Genomic DNA, 16521 nt, shown 5'->3' on the forward strand with positions numbered 1-16521 from the left:
GAAGAATGACCTCCGGGGGCGTGGGTAAATCATGAACCGTGGGGTAAACCTTCAGGAGAGAGGGACATGCATACCCCGTGACTTGCAAGGAAGAAGCAACACAAAGGTAAAATACTAGCTGGAAAGGGTAAAATCCCAGGGGGTCACAGGATTAGAGGCATATTTCTTTTGTTTTCCCTGTTATCATATTCAGACACTAATCATTATCCCCATTCCTCGCAGGATGAACATTTCCTTGCTATAACACTTGTCGGCACCGACGGACGGAGAAAGGACCTCGGCTGAAGAACGACCCCAGGCTTGGCCCGGAAATACCCGTGGATTATAGGACTGGACTGGTGCACCAACTTTCCATCCCCCACACTTCAGGTCACGGTCTTGTCTCGGTGGTAAAGGGCATGTCACAAGCTAAGGCTTTCGATGTATGTATGTAAGTAGCTACTGCTGCTTACGACTGGCAGATGACGACAAAATACTGGATTCCCCAAGCCATGAGGGAACTCTCCAGCATGTGAAGAGCCTGGTCTTACCTGACATTTGGGAACCATGATCTCTGGTTCCGGCTTACCATTGGCACACTGGCCCCTTGAGCTCATTCACTTTTGGCCACGCCACCTTGGGGCCACAAGGACTGGAAGTGCCAATCTGCGCGCCGTTAGTCGGAGTGACCTGTGCAGCTTCCGATGCCTCGGGGTGAGGTAGAAAAAGTTTCAGTAGACACAAGCAGCTTTAACCACCACCGGGGATATGGCAGCCGTAAGGGTATAAGTGATAAGGATCCCCCACGTTTAGGAAATTGTAAATCGTGGAGAGACCATAATCCAATCAGTTGACTAGTTTCTTTTCCTTCCGTTGACCCTGTCCAAGCTGATTCTCAAGGGCGTTCGGTTGTTGGTCTACTGTGCGAAGACGGCGGCATTGCTTCCGCTCGTCCAGAGAAGCTTCCTCCGCTTCCCCGTCATAGCTCCCTCCACGCCCGGTACGCCTGGGCTAAAATCAATCCAAAGCGACAGCAAAAGCCGCCACTGGAGCCGAGCCCGTCTGGGATCCTCATTGCCGAGAACGGCCTTGCGAATGTTTGGGATCTTCCAGCTAAACCGCTAATCAAGTGACTCCCTCAATCGCCGATTTAAATACCCTGGGTGGGTAGAGCCGAGGGACGTAGTTATACTTCCGTATCTCCCCGTATTTTTGGGCCTTCCTGTGAACCTCCGAGATCGTCCCCGTCCTTTCTTTTAATTAAAAAAAAATAAAGATCCCTGGAATCCGGATCGCTGGCGATTCACTCTTGATCTTTCTCTCCTCTTTCCCCCCCCTTTTGTCAAAGGACTCTCGCTGCACGCGATCGCCTGGAAACTCGTTCCACTGCGCTGTCGGCTATAGCTCTTGCAGAAGAGCTTGCTACCAATTGACAGAGAAAACAACGTCTTTGCAAAACTAGAAACTGTGCACAATGTCCGCAAAGACTGTACAAGGCCGCAATGGCAAGAAGCCAGCCTCCCCAGCTGTGAACCTCATCGGTAAGCAATTCCCTCTCGGCGCATTGATTGAGTACGGTGCTAACTTGTGACTCAGCTGGTGGTGGTGCTGGTATGATGGAAGCGCTCGTGTGTCACCCTCTAGGTATGTATAAAAATGGGTCAATTGGCTGTCTTGAGTGAGGATCGCGCTGACGATATATGCCAGACACCATCAAAGTTCGGATGCAGCTCTCCCGGCGTGCCCGGGCACCGGGTGTAAGTGAGACCCATATGCAAAGCATTGAGTCACAACTAACAGTTCGCTAGGTAAAACCCCGCGGGTTCGTAGCCACCGGTGTTGAGATCGTGAAGAAGGAGACTGCCATGGGTCTGTACAAGGGACTGGGTGCCGTCCTTGGTGGTATCATCCCGAAGATGGCCATCCGGTTCACCTCCTACGAATCTTACAAGCAAATGCTTGCCGATAAGGAGACTGGTGCTGTGACCAGCAAAGCCACCTTCTTGGGTAAGTCACGTATCCTTGAACCGCGTCCAGTCATGCATGGGGAGGCTAACAAGGCTCTTTTTATTTAGCTGGTCTTGCTGCTGGTGTGACCGAAGCCGTGGCAGTGGTCAATCCCATGGAGGTTGTTAAGATTCGTTTGCAAGCACAACATCACAGTTTGGCGGACCCTCTCGATACCCCCAAGTACCGCAGTGCACCACATGCGCTTTTCACCGTGATTAAGGAAGAGGGTTTCAGCACCCTGTACCGCGGTGTCTCTCTGACTGCCCTTCGGCAAGGAACCAACCAAGCGGCCAACTTCACAGCCTACACCGAATTGAAGGCTTTCCTCCAAAGGGTTCAGCCGGAGTACAGCAACACACAGCTGCCTTCCTACCAGACAACTTTTATCGGTCTGTTTTCTGGTGCTGTCGGACCTTTCTCCAATGCCCCGATCGACACGATCAAGACGAGATTGCAGAAGACCCGTGCTGAGCCCGGTCAATCAGCGGTGTCTCGTATCATGGTCATCGCGAAGGACATGTTCAAGCAAGAGGGTGCTCGTGCCTTCTACAAGGGTATCACGCCCCGTGTGATGAGAGTCGCACCTGGTCAGGCTGTCACTTTCACCGTGTATGAGTTCCTGAAGGGCAAGCTGGAGAACTCCGGATGGGCCTTCGTCGGTGGAAACTATGAAGAGTAGGTGGCTCCACTGGAAGGGCATGGCCGCTGTATGTTCTCGAAAGCATTTGATACCATGAGCATGGTGGCGTTTTCGATCACTGAGTTATCAGTATTCTCCTGTTTATATGTTTGGGGGCCTTGGAGAGCCGCCAGGCGAGATCCACACGGAGTGGGTTGTATATATTATACCTGTTTTCCCAGTTCATTTCCTATGTTAGCATACCTACTTTCTTGGATAGAGTCAAACAAATCATTCAGAGAAGTCAATTGAATTCAGAGGGCGTAGTATAGAGTAGTAGTAAATACAAACCTTCCCACGTAGATAAGAAGGGGCCGATCGCCCGGGGCATTAGCTGAGCCCCGCTAGGAACAAGACACACCGCTTCTGCCCTTCCCCTCCGTCTTGTCTTCCCCGAAACAACCTTCCAGATAAACCCCTCGACTGCAGGAAGTAGACCGGCCGATAAGTTGCATAATCTGAAACGGTCAGGAGCTACTGCTGGACCTTTATTCACGATGCAGTCAGGAATCTCAGGTACATATCTACCAATCTCATTCCTCTCTTCTTCCCCTTGTTCCTGGCGATTACGACATCCCGCAACCGATCCCCTCGGACATGCCACCTTACAACCCAAGTTACGCTCGTCCCAGCATTCTTTGCTAACTATACGCAATAGTCTCTGATGAGCTTCACGAAGCCTTCAGGAACTTCGTCTCCGACGAATCCATTTTCTGCCTTCCCGTAACAATCAAGTCGGAAAGCCTGTCGCCCCTTTCCCCGGTTCCTTTCGCCTCTCCGAACGCTTTCTACCCGTCTCTTTCCCAGCTCTCGTCCGTCCTTGAACCCAAGACTCCCCTTTACCTCCTCATTCGTCGTCCTGAGGGTGGTTCATCCTCTCTCGTGGCTTTGACCTACATTCCCTCCAATGCTGGCGTGCGCGCCAAGACTCTCTTCGCCGCAACCCGCGCCACCTTGGCTAGGGAACTAGGCACGGAGAAGTTCGCTTCGACCATCTTCGCTACGGATGAAGATGAGGTTATTGGCGAGGAGGCATGGAAGGAGCGGGATGCAGAGAAGAAGGGTACCGCAGGCGGTTTCCGACGAGAGGATTTGATGGGCGAGAAGGAGCGGGAATTGGAGGCTGTGCGGAGAGCCGAAGAGGAGGCTCGCAGCGGCACCCCGAGCAGAGATATTGGTATTGGTGGCACGTTCAACAGGGCGAATCCATTCGGTGGTGCGTCCGTCAAGATGAACGTCGATGATGAGGTTAAGCAGGCCCTTGAAGGGTTACAGCAGGGTGGGCTGGTTCAGCTGGTACGTGTCTTCTCTTTACGATTTTCCGACCCAACGCATTTTGGTATGTATCTTTCACTTGGGATTGCTCTAACTTCGCTTTTCTAAATACAGGCCATCGATGTCCCGACGGAGGCGATCAAGGTTGCTGCCGCTGAGTCCGGGGTGGATGCGAACTCCGTCCAGTCACACATCCCTTCGTCCTCTCCCCGGTACACACTTTACCACTACCCCGACTCCGACGTGGTGATCTTCATCTATACCTGCCCCTCGGGTTCCTCGATCAAGGAGCGTATGCTGTACGCCAGTTCCCGAATGTATGCAATCACTATGGCTGGCGACCAGGGCTTGAAGATTTCAAAGAAGGTAAGAGCTGGTTGCAAACGCTCGATTGATTGAAGAGTCTCCCTAACACAGCATGCAGATTGAAGCGTCATCGCCCGACGAGATCACGGGCGAAAGGTTGCATGAAGAAGTCCACCCGCCACAGGACAACGGACCGAGCCGGGGATTTGCGAGACCGAGACGCCCGGGTCGGTAAATCTCCGTGCGTGGGTGGATGACCCCGTAATTTCTTGTATATCCCGCTCTATGATCCGCGATAGTATATAGCCCCGGGCACCTGTGAACCGAAACACCGCCGGTACCATTCTTCTCTCTCTTCCGTAGGTGTAGCTGTCTCATTCTCAACAACCGTTTATATTCGCCCAAGCCACCCCCATAAATCTGCAGAGCTCCCTAAGGCCAGGAGCATACGATGCAGATAGCAGCAAGTTCGCGTCCAAGAGTTCCCAAACGCGTGGCGAACAAGAAAAACAACACCCAGCCAGCATCAATGATTTCGAAAACTTTTCTTTTGGTAGAATAAATCTGTCCTCGAACTTCCCAGGTTTATAATCTTCGGACAGCCGTCCCGATCCTTCTCGAGTCGCGTGCACTCAAAGCAGTAAAAGGCATCACTGATACCCTCTCCACCACAAACGATGCACTTGTTCTGGTAGTTTCCGAAGGAGCACTCGTCGCAGATGCGGACCAGGGTCGTGGGACGCACGTAGGAGTCGCACACGGGACATTTGCCGTCACACTTATCGCACAAGCGGCCGATAGAGATGCCGGGCTGCTTGCGGCACATGACAAGATCGGGATGATGGCGAGACATGGTGGGTTTATGAGATTAGGAGCTTCTCTTGAAGTGGGGGGAGACGCGACGACTCTTGAAGAACGGTGGGCAACGCGAGATATGGAGTGAGAAGTTCGCTAGCTAAAAGAAAGCTGCAGGTATTACGAGCAGTCGACGCTTCGTAGCAATAGAATGAGATATGTCAGCAGCAAGACAGTGGAAGGCAATCGAAGAGTCTGGGTCGGGGGACACAGAGAAGAGAGGGAGATGGAACTGGAAATGGAAGAAACGCTCTTTCGGGGCGGTCTAGTGGTCCGTGCACGGGCCGTTGGAGTCCCGCCGCGCCGGGCATATCGCGATACCGAACGAGGTTTGAGAGAAGCTGCAAATGAATACCCGGTGACTTCTGTCTCGTTGTTCGCGGAATGTTATGATTCGAGCTGTTCGATACCTAGCCTTCATCTCTTTTAATTCAAAAGCATTTTTGATTTCATTCGATTGAATCTTATTTACTATTTAGTTCTTTCCTCACCTCTCACAGCTCTCCTCCCTGCCAGATATGACCGAAGGGTATATATTATTTCGCCGCCTACCCTGACTACCTTTCTATACAAGAAACATCCCTGCTAACATGGGATATTTGCATGACAATACAGAACTCTCGCGTCGGCCGTCGCCCTCCCCGACCAAGACACTATAATCCCGTCCCCAGAAGCAGGGCTAAAGCGGCGACAATCGTCAATTACGGACCCTGACTCGGAGAACAAACGCCGTCGTCTTAGCTCACAAACAGAACATCACGACGACACCCAGTCTATTCCAGATCGCAAACAGTCCTCGCCGGATGTAACAGAGCGGAAACCGCGACGTGGCGCAGGACGGGATGAGGAGCGCAAACGCGGCCAACGACTATTCGGTGCTTTGCTGGGGACGCTTTCGCAGAGCTCGAGCTCGGCGGCCCAAAAGCGACGTGCGGATATTGAGCGACGACAACAGGATAAGTTGAAGTTGCAGGATGAGGAGTATGGGGAGCTGAAGAAGAAGAGACGGGAGGAACGGGCGGCGATTCGGAAGAAGGAGCAGAGGTTCTACGAGGAGGAATCGGTGAGTTTCGTCCCCCGGGAATGATGATGACGATTATTTGCTGGGTTTCTGGTTGCTGCTCGTTTTATGTCGTGCAGGCGCTGATGGATGTCTCAGATGCGCACGCGCCACTCGAATATGATTGCGATGGCTCATTTCCTTAAGACGAGGACGGAGCCGGTATTAGTATGTTTCCCAACCTTATGGTTTTGTGGCGTTGGAGCTTGCGTTTGGGGGTTCCTGACTATTCTATCTGCAGTACTACAAGCCGTGGCAGCTAAGGGCGGAGGATGAGGATATAATACAGGACCAGATTAAAGAAGCGGAAGCTACTGTCGCGAGAGAAGTGGCGGAGTTTGAAGCACGCTATTCGTCCCCCGAGGAGGGAAATGGCAAGCAGCAGGAGGAGAAGAAACAGGAGTCAGGGCATGAAGAGACTCAGGAACCAGCCTCGGTGTCCGAAACAGACGCCCTGGAGAACAAGAGTGTCGCTCAAGCGTCTTCGGTCACGCTGGGAGCCGAGACGACAGCCGATGGAGGTTCAGAAGAAGCGAAAGCCGAGACCACGCCTGCTAATGACAGCAACGTATCTACTAGTATGGACCATGACCGCTCGGATATCCATCGACACGACGATGATGGCGGTGAAGTGGAAGAGGATCAGGAAGATACGGTAATCTACTAGCAGCAGGAGCGGTGACTGTCTCTTTCTCTTTGATTTAATTCCACCATCTATTATCATATTGAGTAGCGAATTGCAATGTCGACTGGAGGTGGAAGCAAGTCTATGCTCTCCCTTCTTATGTACATTAGTTAGTGTCTGCATCGAGTAAGAGCCGAGGCATTTCGGCGGGAAGGCCGGCGAGTCCCCTTTCGGCTGGCTGAACACAAACAATTCGGCGGTCTCCAATCAATCAACCTGGGCAAAACTACTGCCAGGAAAACAGGTTATGTGTATCAGGAATGCCATATTACTCGTGCCCAATGACTCCGTCGCCTCATTTCCTGTAGTTAGTCTTATATTAATCGATCAATAGCCCCGGTTGCACGTGACGGACAGCTGGCGGGGGTCTCCATAGGGTACCATTTATAGATCCTGTGAAAGTCGGTATAGCAGCATGCATCTTGCTTGATTCTTCTTTCACCTTTGATCATCTTTCTGCAGTAGGCATCCTTGTCTGTACATTATATCTAGACCACAGCTTCCATCCAACGTTGTTCCGTCATGACCGTGGACAAGATCGATGTAACCGGTGACCCGAGGGTCGAGCGCCGCTCGGCAAACGTCAATGGCAAGACATACGGTATGTAGGAGATGCAGCACATCTGATGCAATTCAAAGGACGGGTTCCCTGCAGGCTTGATTTCCTCAAATCATGCAGTGTTATAATAATCTTGCAGCACAGCTGTCCACATATATTCATCTAAATCTAGATACTGTACTAGAAGCTGTAATACATGATCGCTGATATATATCGCAGGCTACCTCTACAGCGAGCCCGAATCGGGGGTTTATCGGGCGACAATCTTCCTCGTGCGTGATGCCACCCCCATAAAGAGTGATTGACGATACATATCGCAAAAGTCATCTAAATCAAGCAAGACCATCTAACTATCATCTGCTATATACAGCTCCATGGCTTCCCCGACCTATCCATGGGATGGCGCTACCAAATCCCCATGTTGATTTCCATGGGTCTGCGAGTTGTCGCTCCAGATTGTCTAGGATACGGCCGAACAGTACGTGCCATAATCACCCCTAAAACCACAAAAACATCAATTCTAACGAAGAAACAGGACGCACCCGAAGAAATAGAACTATATTCGCACAAAAGCTGTGCCAACGACATCAAAGAACTCGCAACCCAACTACAAGCACCCGAAATCATCCTCGGCGGACATGACTGGTAGGCACTCCCTTATTTCCAATTACATCCTTTATATATCATAGCGAGCACGAGAACTGAATATCAGGATAGGGGCGCCGCCCTCGCCTATCGCGTCGCGCTCTGGCACCCGGAGCTCGTAACGCACATCTTCACAGTCTGCGTGCCGTATGCAGCGCCGACACGAAAATACCTCGCGCTAGAAGACATGGTAGAGAACATCGCGCCACATTTCGCGTACCAGCTGCAATTCCGGAGCGGAAATCTCGAAGACGTCATCTTCAGCAAGGAAGATATCGAGAAGTTCTTGTCGGCGCTGTATGGCGGTCGGACGGATGATAGGGATGTGGCGTTTGATGCCGAGTATGGGGTTTTGTTGGATCGGATGGAGCTTGTTAGGCCGTCGCCTTTGTTGAGTGAGGTGGTGAGTTGTCCTTACTTACTTGTTTCTTTGAGAAGAAAAAGGGGGGGGGAGATGTAAATGCTAATATGGATAATTATGCAGGAACTGGAATACTACGCGACTGAATTCTCGAGGAATGGGCTTCGGGGGCCGTGTATGTCCTATCCTATTTTACCCCATTCCCATCTAAGCCACAGCGATAAGAACTGAAATCCAACTAACAAAAACACAGTAAACTGGTACCGCACACGGGAGATCAACTACGAAGAAGAACTTGCCATTTTGAACGCACGCATCACAGCCCCGTTACTATTTATCCAAGCGCTGAAGGACTCCGCGTTGCCACCGCACCTAGGAAAAGGAATGACGAGGACCGTCCCGCATTTGACGTATAAACAGGTGAATACGTCGCATTGGGCGCTGTGGCAGGAACCGGAGGAGGTGAATGAGATCATTGCGTGGTGGCTGAAGGAGGTGGTGTTTAAGAGTTTGAGGATGTCGAGGTTGTGAGTGGTGTTGTATGAAGGTGGTTGGGAGTGTTCTGTATGGGTATCTGACACCCAGGTGTACTCTTTTGTACGCATATGTTGATTGATTGATTGTTGTACTCTTGGGGCTGGGCTGATGCGAGTGTCTTTTGGGATCTTGGATTTATCCGCTGGGCGGGATTGCTTTGTCTTTCTGTTAGGGATCACGCTTTGGAAAATGGGTATCTGGGTTTGCTAGTCCTAGGATAAAGTCAGAGTATTTTGCTCTACTACTGTTCCTTTATACAAATGGCATGGAGTTGGGCATTTAAAGAGTTGATTGAATGAGCCGCGGGGTATTATAAATCAATGGCATGTAGTACTATTAACAACCAAGTAAATCTCTATAAACAGGTGGATCAAGTCATAAGTAGCTATATAACAAAATATTGCGAGTTTGTCAATCGGATAAGGCCACAAGCAAATCAATTAATTATCAACGACCTGAGTCTCGATATGACATCCGACCTTATCCCAGCGATCAATAAACTCCTGACCCAAAGTAGCAGTAGTCACGATACCGCAACGAGACACCTTCTTCACCTTCTCCTCATTCTCAATTATAGTCATGGCCGCCTCAGCCAGACTCAACCCAGTAAACTCGTACATAGTACCCTGGTATCTCAACTTGCCCAGCACACGTTGAGGCTTTGCCGTATCCTGGTCCGCAGTCGCGACGGCGCGGTACTCGACGAAGTCGTTGACGGAATCCTCGAGAGTAGGACCAGTACCCGGGGTATAGATGTACTTCCTGACAAGGGTGCGAATCGGAGGCAGGAGTAAAGCCGTAACGGCGAAAAGGAACGCATAATGCCATAGAATTCCGGTGAAAGCGTTCCTGGCGCGGAGGAATTGTCTGAAGTAGAACCGGGGTCCGTAGAACTCCGGCATCAGGGTACTGCTGCGGTGGACGGTGGTGATGTCTGCTAGACCTGATGGTGAGGTGGTCAAGATGCCCAAGTCACGCACGGATCGAATACCGAGTAGCCTCGTCCATAACGGCTCGCGAGGGATGTCTTTCGGAGGGGGAGCTGCGGCCAGTGCAAAAGGGGTGGATATTTTGCGCATTTCGGAAGGTGGCACATTTTCAAAGAAAGTGAGTACGGTGGAGAGGGTGCCACCGCTTGCTCCGGAGGACCTGCGAGGGCTGGTGTTAGGTATTGGATGATCCGTGGGTTAAGTTCTTTTATCTCACTTGATCTCGTGGATGTCACCGGTGATTGATCTGGTGTGGCATGACAGATCTTCGCGGACTCGCTTCACTGTAGCCCATGCGAGCAGGTCTGCAGGTGCGCTTTCTATGCCAACGCAAGGGATGATCTGATTGATTGTCAGGATGCTGTCGTACTGCGGAGTCATGAGGAGAAGGTACATACAACAGCACCGTTCGCTTTGGCGGTTTCATGGTATTCACTGATGATTTCCTTGACCCAGTGTGTCTCTCCGGTACTACATCGGTTAGCTATACATTGGTGAACTGATTTTATGGCGGCAAACTGACGCATCGACATAGTGAGTTCCATTACTGGCGCAAGCTTCAATCACGGGCGTAGAGTATAGACAGTAGGGACCCACGCAGTTAATGATAACTCGCGTCTTTTGAACCAACGGGTGCAACTCCTCACGATTGAGTTGCACGGGGAGGAGATCTACTAGCAAGTCAACGGTGTGTTCGGTCAACAGACATATAGATTCACGGTATCAAGTACCTGGATCGGCACGATCCGGGTTCACATTCTTCAGCTCTTTGGCGATATTCTCCAACTTGCTGAGAGAACGACCGGCCAGAGCCCACTTCAGGTTGGTGGGAAAGTTCTTGACAATGTGGTCAGCACAGAACCGTCCTGTATAGCCCGTGGGCCCCAGGACGATCAGATCATATTGCTTGTTGGATTCCATTTGTTCACGAGGCTTTACCGGTTAACGATATACGAATAGACACTGGATAGCAAATACAGATAGGAAACAGCCGCTATAAAGATTATTTGACCGCCACGGATGAATCTAGGGGGGATTCCTGGATGCCACCCAACCATGACGGCGCTGCTGAACAGCGGTCCTGGGCTAACCCGATGTGAAGAAACCTCCGATGAAGGGACCGAGGCATGCGGTTATGCTTTAATGCAGTAATGGGATGAGGGGACATTGTGTAGTTGATCGTAGCCATCTCTAGCATATGAAAGGGGTCTACTCGCTTCTGTTCAGTAATCAAAATCAGGCAAGGGTCCTATTGAAGTTATACAATCCCTGTTGCTTACCATAAGGTAACTATTGCCGACTAGTTACAAAGTGGTTAGTAAACTACGTAGTTAATTAGTTATGTTATGCTGTGCTGTATTACATAATCTCCCGTTTGTGTACACACGTACGTGGGGGGCTGCTGGTTCGAGATAGATGCGCACAGTACGGCTTGAAGTGAAGAACTTGACTATGACCGAAATTTTTGAAAAAGTGACGGGATTCGCAAATTTCTCTATAACTACAAACGTATCTTTTCTAAAGTATGATGAAAGCATGCTGCCACGAGAGTAGACTCGTTGCGTACATCATAGGGAGCGTCTGCATTTGAAGGGGTGCACGTGACCGAAGTTCCAGCCCTAAGCGAGCCCGCCCACAACCATTCCCGCCCGAGTAGAAAGCCTCAGTCTCGATTTCGACTTACCGCACTGTATCCATCTTCGACTCAACAGCCGCACAGAGACAAGATGACGAAGCGCACCAAGAGTATGTGCCCCTTTTGAACCTCTACTGGAGGACCGATGAACTCTTGAATGAATGAACGATGAATCGCGATACTAACTATTATTGCAGAGGTCGGTATCACGGGTAAATATGGTACCAGGTATGCAGCCACGCTTTTCCACCACGACGGTTTGAAATCGGGATGAAGTCGATCGCGTTTTTATTATCCGAAAATCGAAGACGACAGATTCAGCCTTGAATTTCGCCATACAGAAGAATCGATATTGACGATAGTTTGATAATAGATACGGTGCCTCCCTGCGTAAGCAGGTGAAGAAGATGGAAGTGTCCCAGCACGCCCGTTACATCTGCACCTTCTGCGGAAAGAACACCGTCAAGCGCAAGGCTGTTGGTATCTGGGAGTGCAAGGGCTGCAACAAGACTGTTGCCGGTGGTGCCTACACTGTCTCGTAAGTACCGAATCTGCTGCTGCTGCTTTCGATAAGCTGCGTCCTGGGCCCAGTGCAGTCTCCATCGATTCGGACTGGGGCCTCAAGAAGCGGACGTGACATGGATGCTAATCGCTCGGGTTGTGTTACAGTACCCCCGCCGCCGCCGCCACCCGCTCCACCATCCGTCGTCTCAGAGAAATCGCGGAGGTTTAGATGTGATAATGGGATTACCTTTTCTATTACGTTTAAATTCAAAAATGAGAAAATGAGATCTGGAGAATTTCAATAAGCGAATGTCTCTTACCACGAAGCCCGCTAGTACGATGTTGGTAGCGCCAACTGTTGTCGTTTGAACACAAGATTCTTCTCCACCAATAGATTTAATTACCATCGGTGATTCCAGACCCTTCATTTCGTTCCATCGAACCAATTAGTCGATTCACGGGATTTATTGGATGGACTCTTTCGTACTACCACTGTTCTGCACTTGGGGACAAAGGGAACAACTTGTGATTATATCATACCATCTGATGGACTCGTTTGTGGCAGCATGTGAGTATCCCAACAGGGGGTGCTGGGTTCAGGTTGATGGATGTCCACTCGATAATCTTAAGTTGAGTGTGTAGGAAGACACCGCCAACCTCCGCATTTCCGCCAGGATGTAAAGGAAAACGCCCCCTCGTGCAGATATCGACATGCATGCATACTATCCTTATGTGCCAAATGTGGCCTTTCTTCTGCTTGATCACTCGTTTAGAGTTCTATCCGTAGCTTGTTCGGACAGGTTGCTCAACACGGTCGCAAACCTTAAAAAGAAATGTGTCTACTACGTATTTGTTCCATTTTCTTTTGTTATTTTCGTTTTCTTGGACTACTACTAGGGAAGGGACCGTTGTGTCAGCTAAATATATCAAATTAACTAACTAGTTCCTCGTCATATTTTAGGCAGATAAGAAATGACGGTCGTTCGGGAGTTTGCACTACTATCTACTGCTGACTACTAAATACTTATGGAGGGGGTGATCAGGGTCACACCGACCCATGGACTTTTCTACTAGCTTTTTAGGGGAAGAGAAGGAAAGACAGTCAACTACTAAAGCAGAGGGAGGGAACTAGGAGGAGGCTTGCTGAGAGAGATGCAAAGGTACTCAGCTGGTGCTGCAAGGGCAAGGCATTTTTCTCATTCATCATTCAAAAAAGAAGAGAGCGCGGGTGACTAAGGCCAGGCGACGATATTCAATAAAGATCATTGGCTGGACCAGAGCCGGTCACGTTGGAGGCCAGACTGCATTGCGTTAGGCTGGATTTCAGGTCCACCTTCAAAAGGCCGGTTGCTTTCTCCCCACATCACTCGACCTGCTCTCTCTCCCCTTCTCCTTCCCACTCCCTCTGCCTTCCTGTCCCTTCTGCCGGTTGCTCTTCATGCCTTCTCTCAGCGTCTCTGCAGACAATTGTGGCACATCACCTTCTGTTAATGTCCGACACCTGTATTGTGTGCTTAGGAGACCTTGGCGAAAGCGCCAGCGATCCTCTTGCCGTCGCCGCCGAGGCCGCGCCAAGACTTGACCTCGGGGCAGAGGGCAAGTCGGCGGATACCTCTCTCAATCTCGATGGCGTAGATGGCACGGAGGATTCGGGTCAGATCGCTCAGCTCCTCCCTTGCGGGCATATCCTGCACAATAACTGTCTGAAGCCCTGGGTCGAGCGAGCCAACAGCTGTCCGATATGTCGTCGGAGTTTCAACATGGTCGAACTAAGTGACCGCCCTGGTGGTAAGTACTTGATAATTCTCCCTTTCTATCTATTGATCTACCTACATTGATCATGGATGGTCTCTACTTCCCTCTATGTCTGTTATATATGTCTCGATTTACTGATCACTGGTTTTCCTTCAGGCCCCGTCACATCTTCCTATGCCGTGCAGGATCGAGTCCAGCAAGCAGAAGTCGACCCCTCGATGATAATCGAATATATAGACGATGATTTCGCCGATTTCCAACCTTGTCCTATCTGTGGGGATGCGGATAATGAAGAGCTGCTTCTCCTTTGTGATGGCTGCGATGTACCCTCTCACACGTATTGCGTTGGCCTCGATTCTGTCCCCACGGGTCCTTGGTACTGCGCACGGTGTGTGACGCAACGTCGTCTCGGGCGGTCTTCTGAGACTGCCGACTGGTCTTCCCAGGCACCAGACAGGCGTGGTCGTCGCACAAGAGCACAGCGACGCAGACTGCAGAGCAGAAACCAGCTCAACTCCCTACACTGGGCCCGCGTGTGGCAATCTGTCTGGGATCACCTCAACCTCGACTTGGACTTTCCGTTCGATGATGACATGGCTGCGGAGCGCGCTCGACAAGAGCAACGCCGGGAAGAAGCCCATCAGCGTGATTTCCGAGCCTGGCAACGTCGCTTTGAAGTTGCCGAACAACAGGGTGGTGGCAATCGGTTCCGAGACACTGCCGCTCTATTGGATATCGAGGCGCCTCGCCCTTCGCGGCCTCGCGTTCCGCGTGAGCCCACCCCGGAGCCGGAGTCTCTTGAAGAGATGAGGGCCTGGAATGCTTTCGAGCGTGCCCGCGAAATTGAGAATGACCCAAGCGCGGCCCGGAAACGTAAAGAACCTACATTGTCGCCCTCTCCCGAGCCTACCGAACCTGAACGCAAGCTGAAGCGGCCCCGGACACGGAGGGCCGAAGACCTGGCAGCTCGGGCTATGCAGAATGGCGAGTCGTCAAGAGCTGCTAGTGCGCAAGCCTCTGCTCGGATCAATGCTGAGAGTTCGAGCGAACCGAGCTTCCTTCAGTCCCTTCTCAAGGAGGTGGAAGAATCGTCCAACCCGAACGGGTTCACTTCTCATGGCGCTTCCGGTCAATCATCCATTGCACCCACCGATCATACGACCCCAGGGCCCTCCTCGCCTTCTATCTCACCTGCCCCATCAAATCATTCTTCCCCGCGTCTATCTTCCGTCACACCGCCTCCAACCCTCCGAAGCAGGCCCATGTCTCCACTACAACTGGGGTCACCAGCAGATCCGTCCTCTCCACCCTTCTCGCCAGATGTGTCGCCGGCTGGTTCCGCTCGCAGTGCCCAAGATGATCACACATCACAAGTCCCCACTCGCCGCCCGAATCGTCGGATACCTCGCTCTGCCACTCGATCAGCAGCTATCCGCTCCGACGACAGCTCGCCCAGTCGTCCCAGCTTGTCCCTTAAAGTCAAGTCTGACATACAAAAGTTGGTCGGGTCATCGCTGAAGCCTTACTATCGTTCGAAGACCATCACGAAAGAACAATACACAGAAATCAATCGCAATATATCTAGGAAGCTGTACGAGCGTGCGGGCGACGTTGAAACGCTCGGGATCGGGGCCAAAGCCACGCTGGCTACTGTGGCCAAGGACGAAGTGGAGAAGGCCATTGATGCGTTGAAGCAACGAAATGACCTCAATGACTCTGTTGATGATAGTTCTTGATACTTGAATAGCGTCTTGCATTTCCCGGCGTTTTGCAGCGATTAATTTGGTTCCTGTGGAGGATAAGATAACCCGGCGTTTGTTTTCAAGTGACAACTCCCGTTTGGCCGGAACTTCGCACGGGAGGGTTGGATACCCATTTGGAAATATACTGGCCGGCTGGGTGGCGTATGTTGTCCACCGCATACTGTAGCATTGTCTTGCATTTATTATATACCTGAGTGATATACTACGAATGTTATTTTGCTGGCCGACCAGGACCCTGGACGGCCAGCGTGGGCAGTACATGCGTCCGTCATGAGCGTGAACCCTGCGATGTAGCACAGACACAACAATGTAGACCTACTAGTTAATCCTCATTCCTCACCGCTTCAATGACAACGAGAGACCAAACCCAACTATCAATCCTAACAACCCAGACATGAGACCACCACCTGCTGCATATCTAATTAGTCTGTAACATTAGTCCCACAATGCACACGACCAGAAAGTAAGTAACTAAGCAGAGTCGTACTATAGATAGTCACCGCCAATTGCAACCGATCGGACGCTCCCGACAACGACCTACTTTGTGCTAACAACCTATCGATCGATCACATCACATCACATCATCCTCTCTCTCTCTCTCTCTCTTTGTTCCTCGCTTAAGCATCCACGGGCAGCTGGACATGCACTCGAGGTCCTGCATGCACGGGTTCCCAACCACCACTGATCGACTCATGGGTTGCCGAAGCACCTACCGATCTATTCTGAGTAGATACTTCGTGGGAAGACACTGTAAATAGATCTGCTACCTAGCTACCCACTTGGTTACATATCGGTTCGCATGATCTGGGACTGCCTTAGCGAAGTACATAGTACATAACCACATACAGTAGTGGTAGCTGTCTAGGTATCATTGCATGCATGCTACAGACAGACACTGGGAGTTCGGGCTCTGGTTTCATGAT

At 51.0% G+C, this 16521-nt stretch overlaps 8 protein-coding genes across 8 annotated transcripts; 6 read left to right on the top strand and 2 right to left on the bottom strand.

Annotated features, from left to right (window-relative positions):
* Positions 1 to 1453: 1453 nt before the first annotated feature.
* Positions 1454 to 2668, top strand: BDQ94DRAFT_169584 (putative succinate:fumarate antiporter (Acr1); the record flags this gene model as incomplete). Its single annotated transcript, XM_026771328.1, has 5 exons — positions 1454 to 1520; positions 1576 to 1623; positions 1687 to 1736; positions 1788 to 1986; positions 2055 to 2668. The coding sequence occupies 5 exons, from the start codon at positions 1454 to 1456 to the stop codon at positions 2666 to 2668; spliced, it is 978 nt and encodes a 325-aa protein (XP_026627069.1).
* A 369-nt stretch (positions 2669 to 3037) lies between these two features.
* Positions 3038 to 4630, top strand: BDQ94DRAFT_22354 (twinfilin). Its single transcript, XM_026775262.1, has 4 exons — positions 3038 to 3184; positions 3327 to 3964; positions 4058 to 4309; positions 4368 to 4630. Exons 1-4 carry the CDS (start codon positions 3166 to 3168, stop codon positions 4482 to 4484), a joined length of 1026 nt encoding a protein of 341 aa, XP_026627070.1. The 5' UTR covers positions 3038 to 3165; the 3' UTR covers positions 4485 to 4630.
* BDQ94DRAFT_22365 (PHF5 family protein) lies at positions 4621 to 5322 on the bottom strand. Its single transcript, XM_026775263.1, has one exon. The coding sequence runs from the start codon at positions 5100 to 5102 to the stop codon at positions 4776 to 4778; it is 327 nt and encodes a 108-aa protein (XP_026627071.1). The 5' UTR covers positions 5103 to 5322; the 3' UTR covers positions 4621 to 4775.
* A 140-nt stretch (positions 5323 to 5462) lies between these two features.
* On the top strand, positions 5463 to 7047 carry BDQ94DRAFT_141956 (pinin family protein). The gene is made up of 4 exons (XM_026765932.1): positions 5463 to 5633; positions 5720 to 6167; positions 6264 to 6332; positions 6406 to 7047. Exons 1-4 carry the CDS (start codon positions 5623 to 5625, stop codon positions 6829 to 6831), a joined length of 954 nt encoding a protein of 317 aa, XP_026627072.1. The 5' UTR covers positions 5463 to 5622; the 3' UTR covers positions 6832 to 7047.
* A 221-nt stretch (positions 7048 to 7268) lies between these two features.
* Positions 7269 to 9222, top strand: BDQ94DRAFT_141957 (alpha/beta fold hydrolase). The gene is made up of 7 exons (XM_026765933.1): positions 7269 to 7450; positions 7628 to 7680; positions 7779 to 7886; positions 7944 to 8053; positions 8126 to 8456; positions 8538 to 8589; positions 8668 to 9222. Exons 1-7 carry the CDS (start codon positions 7372 to 7374, stop codon positions 8943 to 8945), a joined length of 1011 nt encoding a protein of 336 aa, XP_026627073.1. The 5' UTR covers positions 7269 to 7371; the 3' UTR covers positions 8946 to 9222.
* A 50-nt stretch (positions 9223 to 9272) lies between these two features.
* On the bottom strand, positions 9273 to 11167 carry BDQ94DRAFT_141961 (uncharacterized protein). The gene is made up of 5 exons (XM_026765934.1): positions 10672 to 11167; positions 10464 to 10611; positions 10339 to 10411; positions 10158 to 10282; positions 9273 to 10100 (listed from the first exon to the last, which is right to left on the bottom strand). Exons 1-5 carry the CDS (start codon positions 10859 to 10861, stop codon positions 9392 to 9394), a joined length of 1245 nt encoding a protein of 414 aa, XP_026627074.1. The 5' UTR covers positions 10862 to 11167; the 3' UTR covers positions 9273 to 9391.
* A 462-nt stretch (positions 11168 to 11629) lies between these two features.
* Positions 11630 to 13041, top strand: BDQ94DRAFT_141962 (60S ribosomal protein eL43). The gene is made up of 4 exons (XM_026765935.1): positions 11630 to 11686; positions 11774 to 11804; positions 11950 to 12114; positions 12246 to 13041. The coding sequence occupies exons 1-4, from the start codon at positions 11668 to 11670 to the stop codon at positions 12307 to 12309; spliced, it is 279 nt and encodes a 92-aa protein (XP_026627075.1). The 5' UTR covers positions 11630 to 11667; the 3' UTR covers positions 12310 to 13041.
* BDQ94DRAFT_141965 (putative PHD and RING finger domain protein) lies at positions 13019 to 15873 on the top strand. The gene is made up of 2 exons (XM_026765936.1): positions 13019 to 13868; positions 13992 to 15873. The coding sequence occupies exons 1-2, from the start codon at positions 13571 to 13573 to the stop codon at positions 15569 to 15571; spliced, it is 1878 nt and encodes a 625-aa protein (XP_026627076.1). The 5' UTR covers positions 13019 to 13570; the 3' UTR covers positions 15572 to 15873.
* The last annotated feature ends 648 nt before the right edge of the window (positions 15874 to 16521 follow it).

Source organism: Aspergillus welwitschiae (assembly GCF_003344945.1).
Source record: "Aspergillus welwitschiae strain CBS 139.54b unplaced genomic scaffold BDQ94scaffold_13, whole genome shotgun sequence".
In the NCBI taxonomy this organism is placed as follows: domain Eukaryota; kingdom Fungi; phylum Ascomycota; class Eurotiomycetes; order Eurotiales; family Aspergillaceae; genus Aspergillus; species Aspergillus welwitschiae.

What these genes read in the sequence shown, in the direction of transcription:
- BDQ94DRAFT_141965 (XM_026765936.1), top strand. Translation starts at nt 13,571, where the DNA reads ATGTCCGACACCTGTATTGTGTGCTTAGGAGACCTTGGCGAAAGCGCC. An exon ending in ACTAAGTGACCGCCCTGGTG is followed by an intron (nt 13,869 to 13,991) that starts GTAAGTACTTGA and finishes GTTTTCCTTCAG; the next exon opens with GCCCCGTCACATCTTCCTAT.
- BDQ94DRAFT_141957 (XM_026765933.1), top strand. Translation starts at nt 7,372, where the DNA reads ATGACCGTGGACAAGATCGATGTAACCGGTGACCCGAGGGTCGAGCGC. An exon ending in GTCTAGGATACGGCCGAACA is followed by an intron (nt 7,887 to 7,943) that starts GTACGTGCCATA and finishes ACGAAGAAACAG; the next exon opens with GACGCACCCGAAGAAATAGA. An exon ending in GAATGGGCTTCGGGGGCCGT is followed by an intron (nt 8,590 to 8,667) that starts GTATGTCCTATC and finishes ACAAAAACACAG; the next exon opens with TAAACTGGTACCGCACACGG.
- BDQ94DRAFT_22365 (XM_026775263.1), bottom strand. Translation starts at nt 5,102, where the DNA reads ATGTCTCGCCATCATCCCGATCTTGTCATGTGCCGCAAGCAGCCCGGC.
- BDQ94DRAFT_22354 (XM_026775262.1), top strand. An exon ending in AGGGTGGGCTGGTTCAGCTG is followed by an intron (nt 3,965 to 4,057) that starts GTACGTGTCTTC and finishes TTCTAAATACAG; the next exon opens with GCCATCGATGTCCCGACGGA. An exon ending in GCTTGAAGATTTCAAAGAAG is followed by an intron (nt 4,310 to 4,367) that starts GTAAGAGCTGGT and finishes CACAGCATGCAG; the next exon opens with ATTGAAGCGTCATCGCCCGA.
- BDQ94DRAFT_141961 (XM_026765934.1), bottom strand. Translation starts at nt 10,861, where the DNA reads ATGGAATCCAACAAGCAATATGATCTGATCGTCCTGGGGCCCACGGGC. An exon ending in CCCGGATCGTGCCGATCCAG is followed by an intron (nt 10,612 to 10,671) that starts GTACTTGATACC and finishes ACTTGCTAGTAG; the next exon opens with ATCTCCTCCCCGTGCAACTC. An exon ending in GGTGACATCCACGAGATCAA is followed by an intron (nt 10,101 to 10,157) that starts GTGAGATAAAAG and finishes CAGCCCTCGCAG; the next exon opens with GTCCTCCGGAGCAAGCGGTG.
- BDQ94DRAFT_141956 (XM_026765932.1), top strand. An exon ending in GGTTCTACGAGGAGGAATCG is followed by an intron (nt 6,168 to 6,263) that starts GTGAGTTTCGTC and finishes TGGATGTCTCAG; the next exon opens with ATGCGCACGCGCCACTCGAA. An exon ending in CGAGGACGGAGCCGGTATTA is followed by an intron (nt 6,333 to 6,405) that starts GTATGTTTCCCA and finishes TTCTATCTGCAG; the next exon opens with TACTACAAGCCGTGGCAGCT.
- BDQ94DRAFT_141962 (XM_026765935.1), top strand. An exon ending in ACGGGTAAATATGGTACCAG is followed by an intron (nt 11,805 to 11,949) that starts GTATGCAGCCAC and finishes GTTTGATAATAG; the next exon opens with ATACGGTGCCTCCCTGCGTA. An exon ending in GGTGGTGCCTACACTGTCTC is followed by an intron (nt 12,115 to 12,245) that starts GTAAGTACCGAA and finishes GTTGTGTTACAG; the next exon opens with TACCCCCGCCGCCGCCGCCA.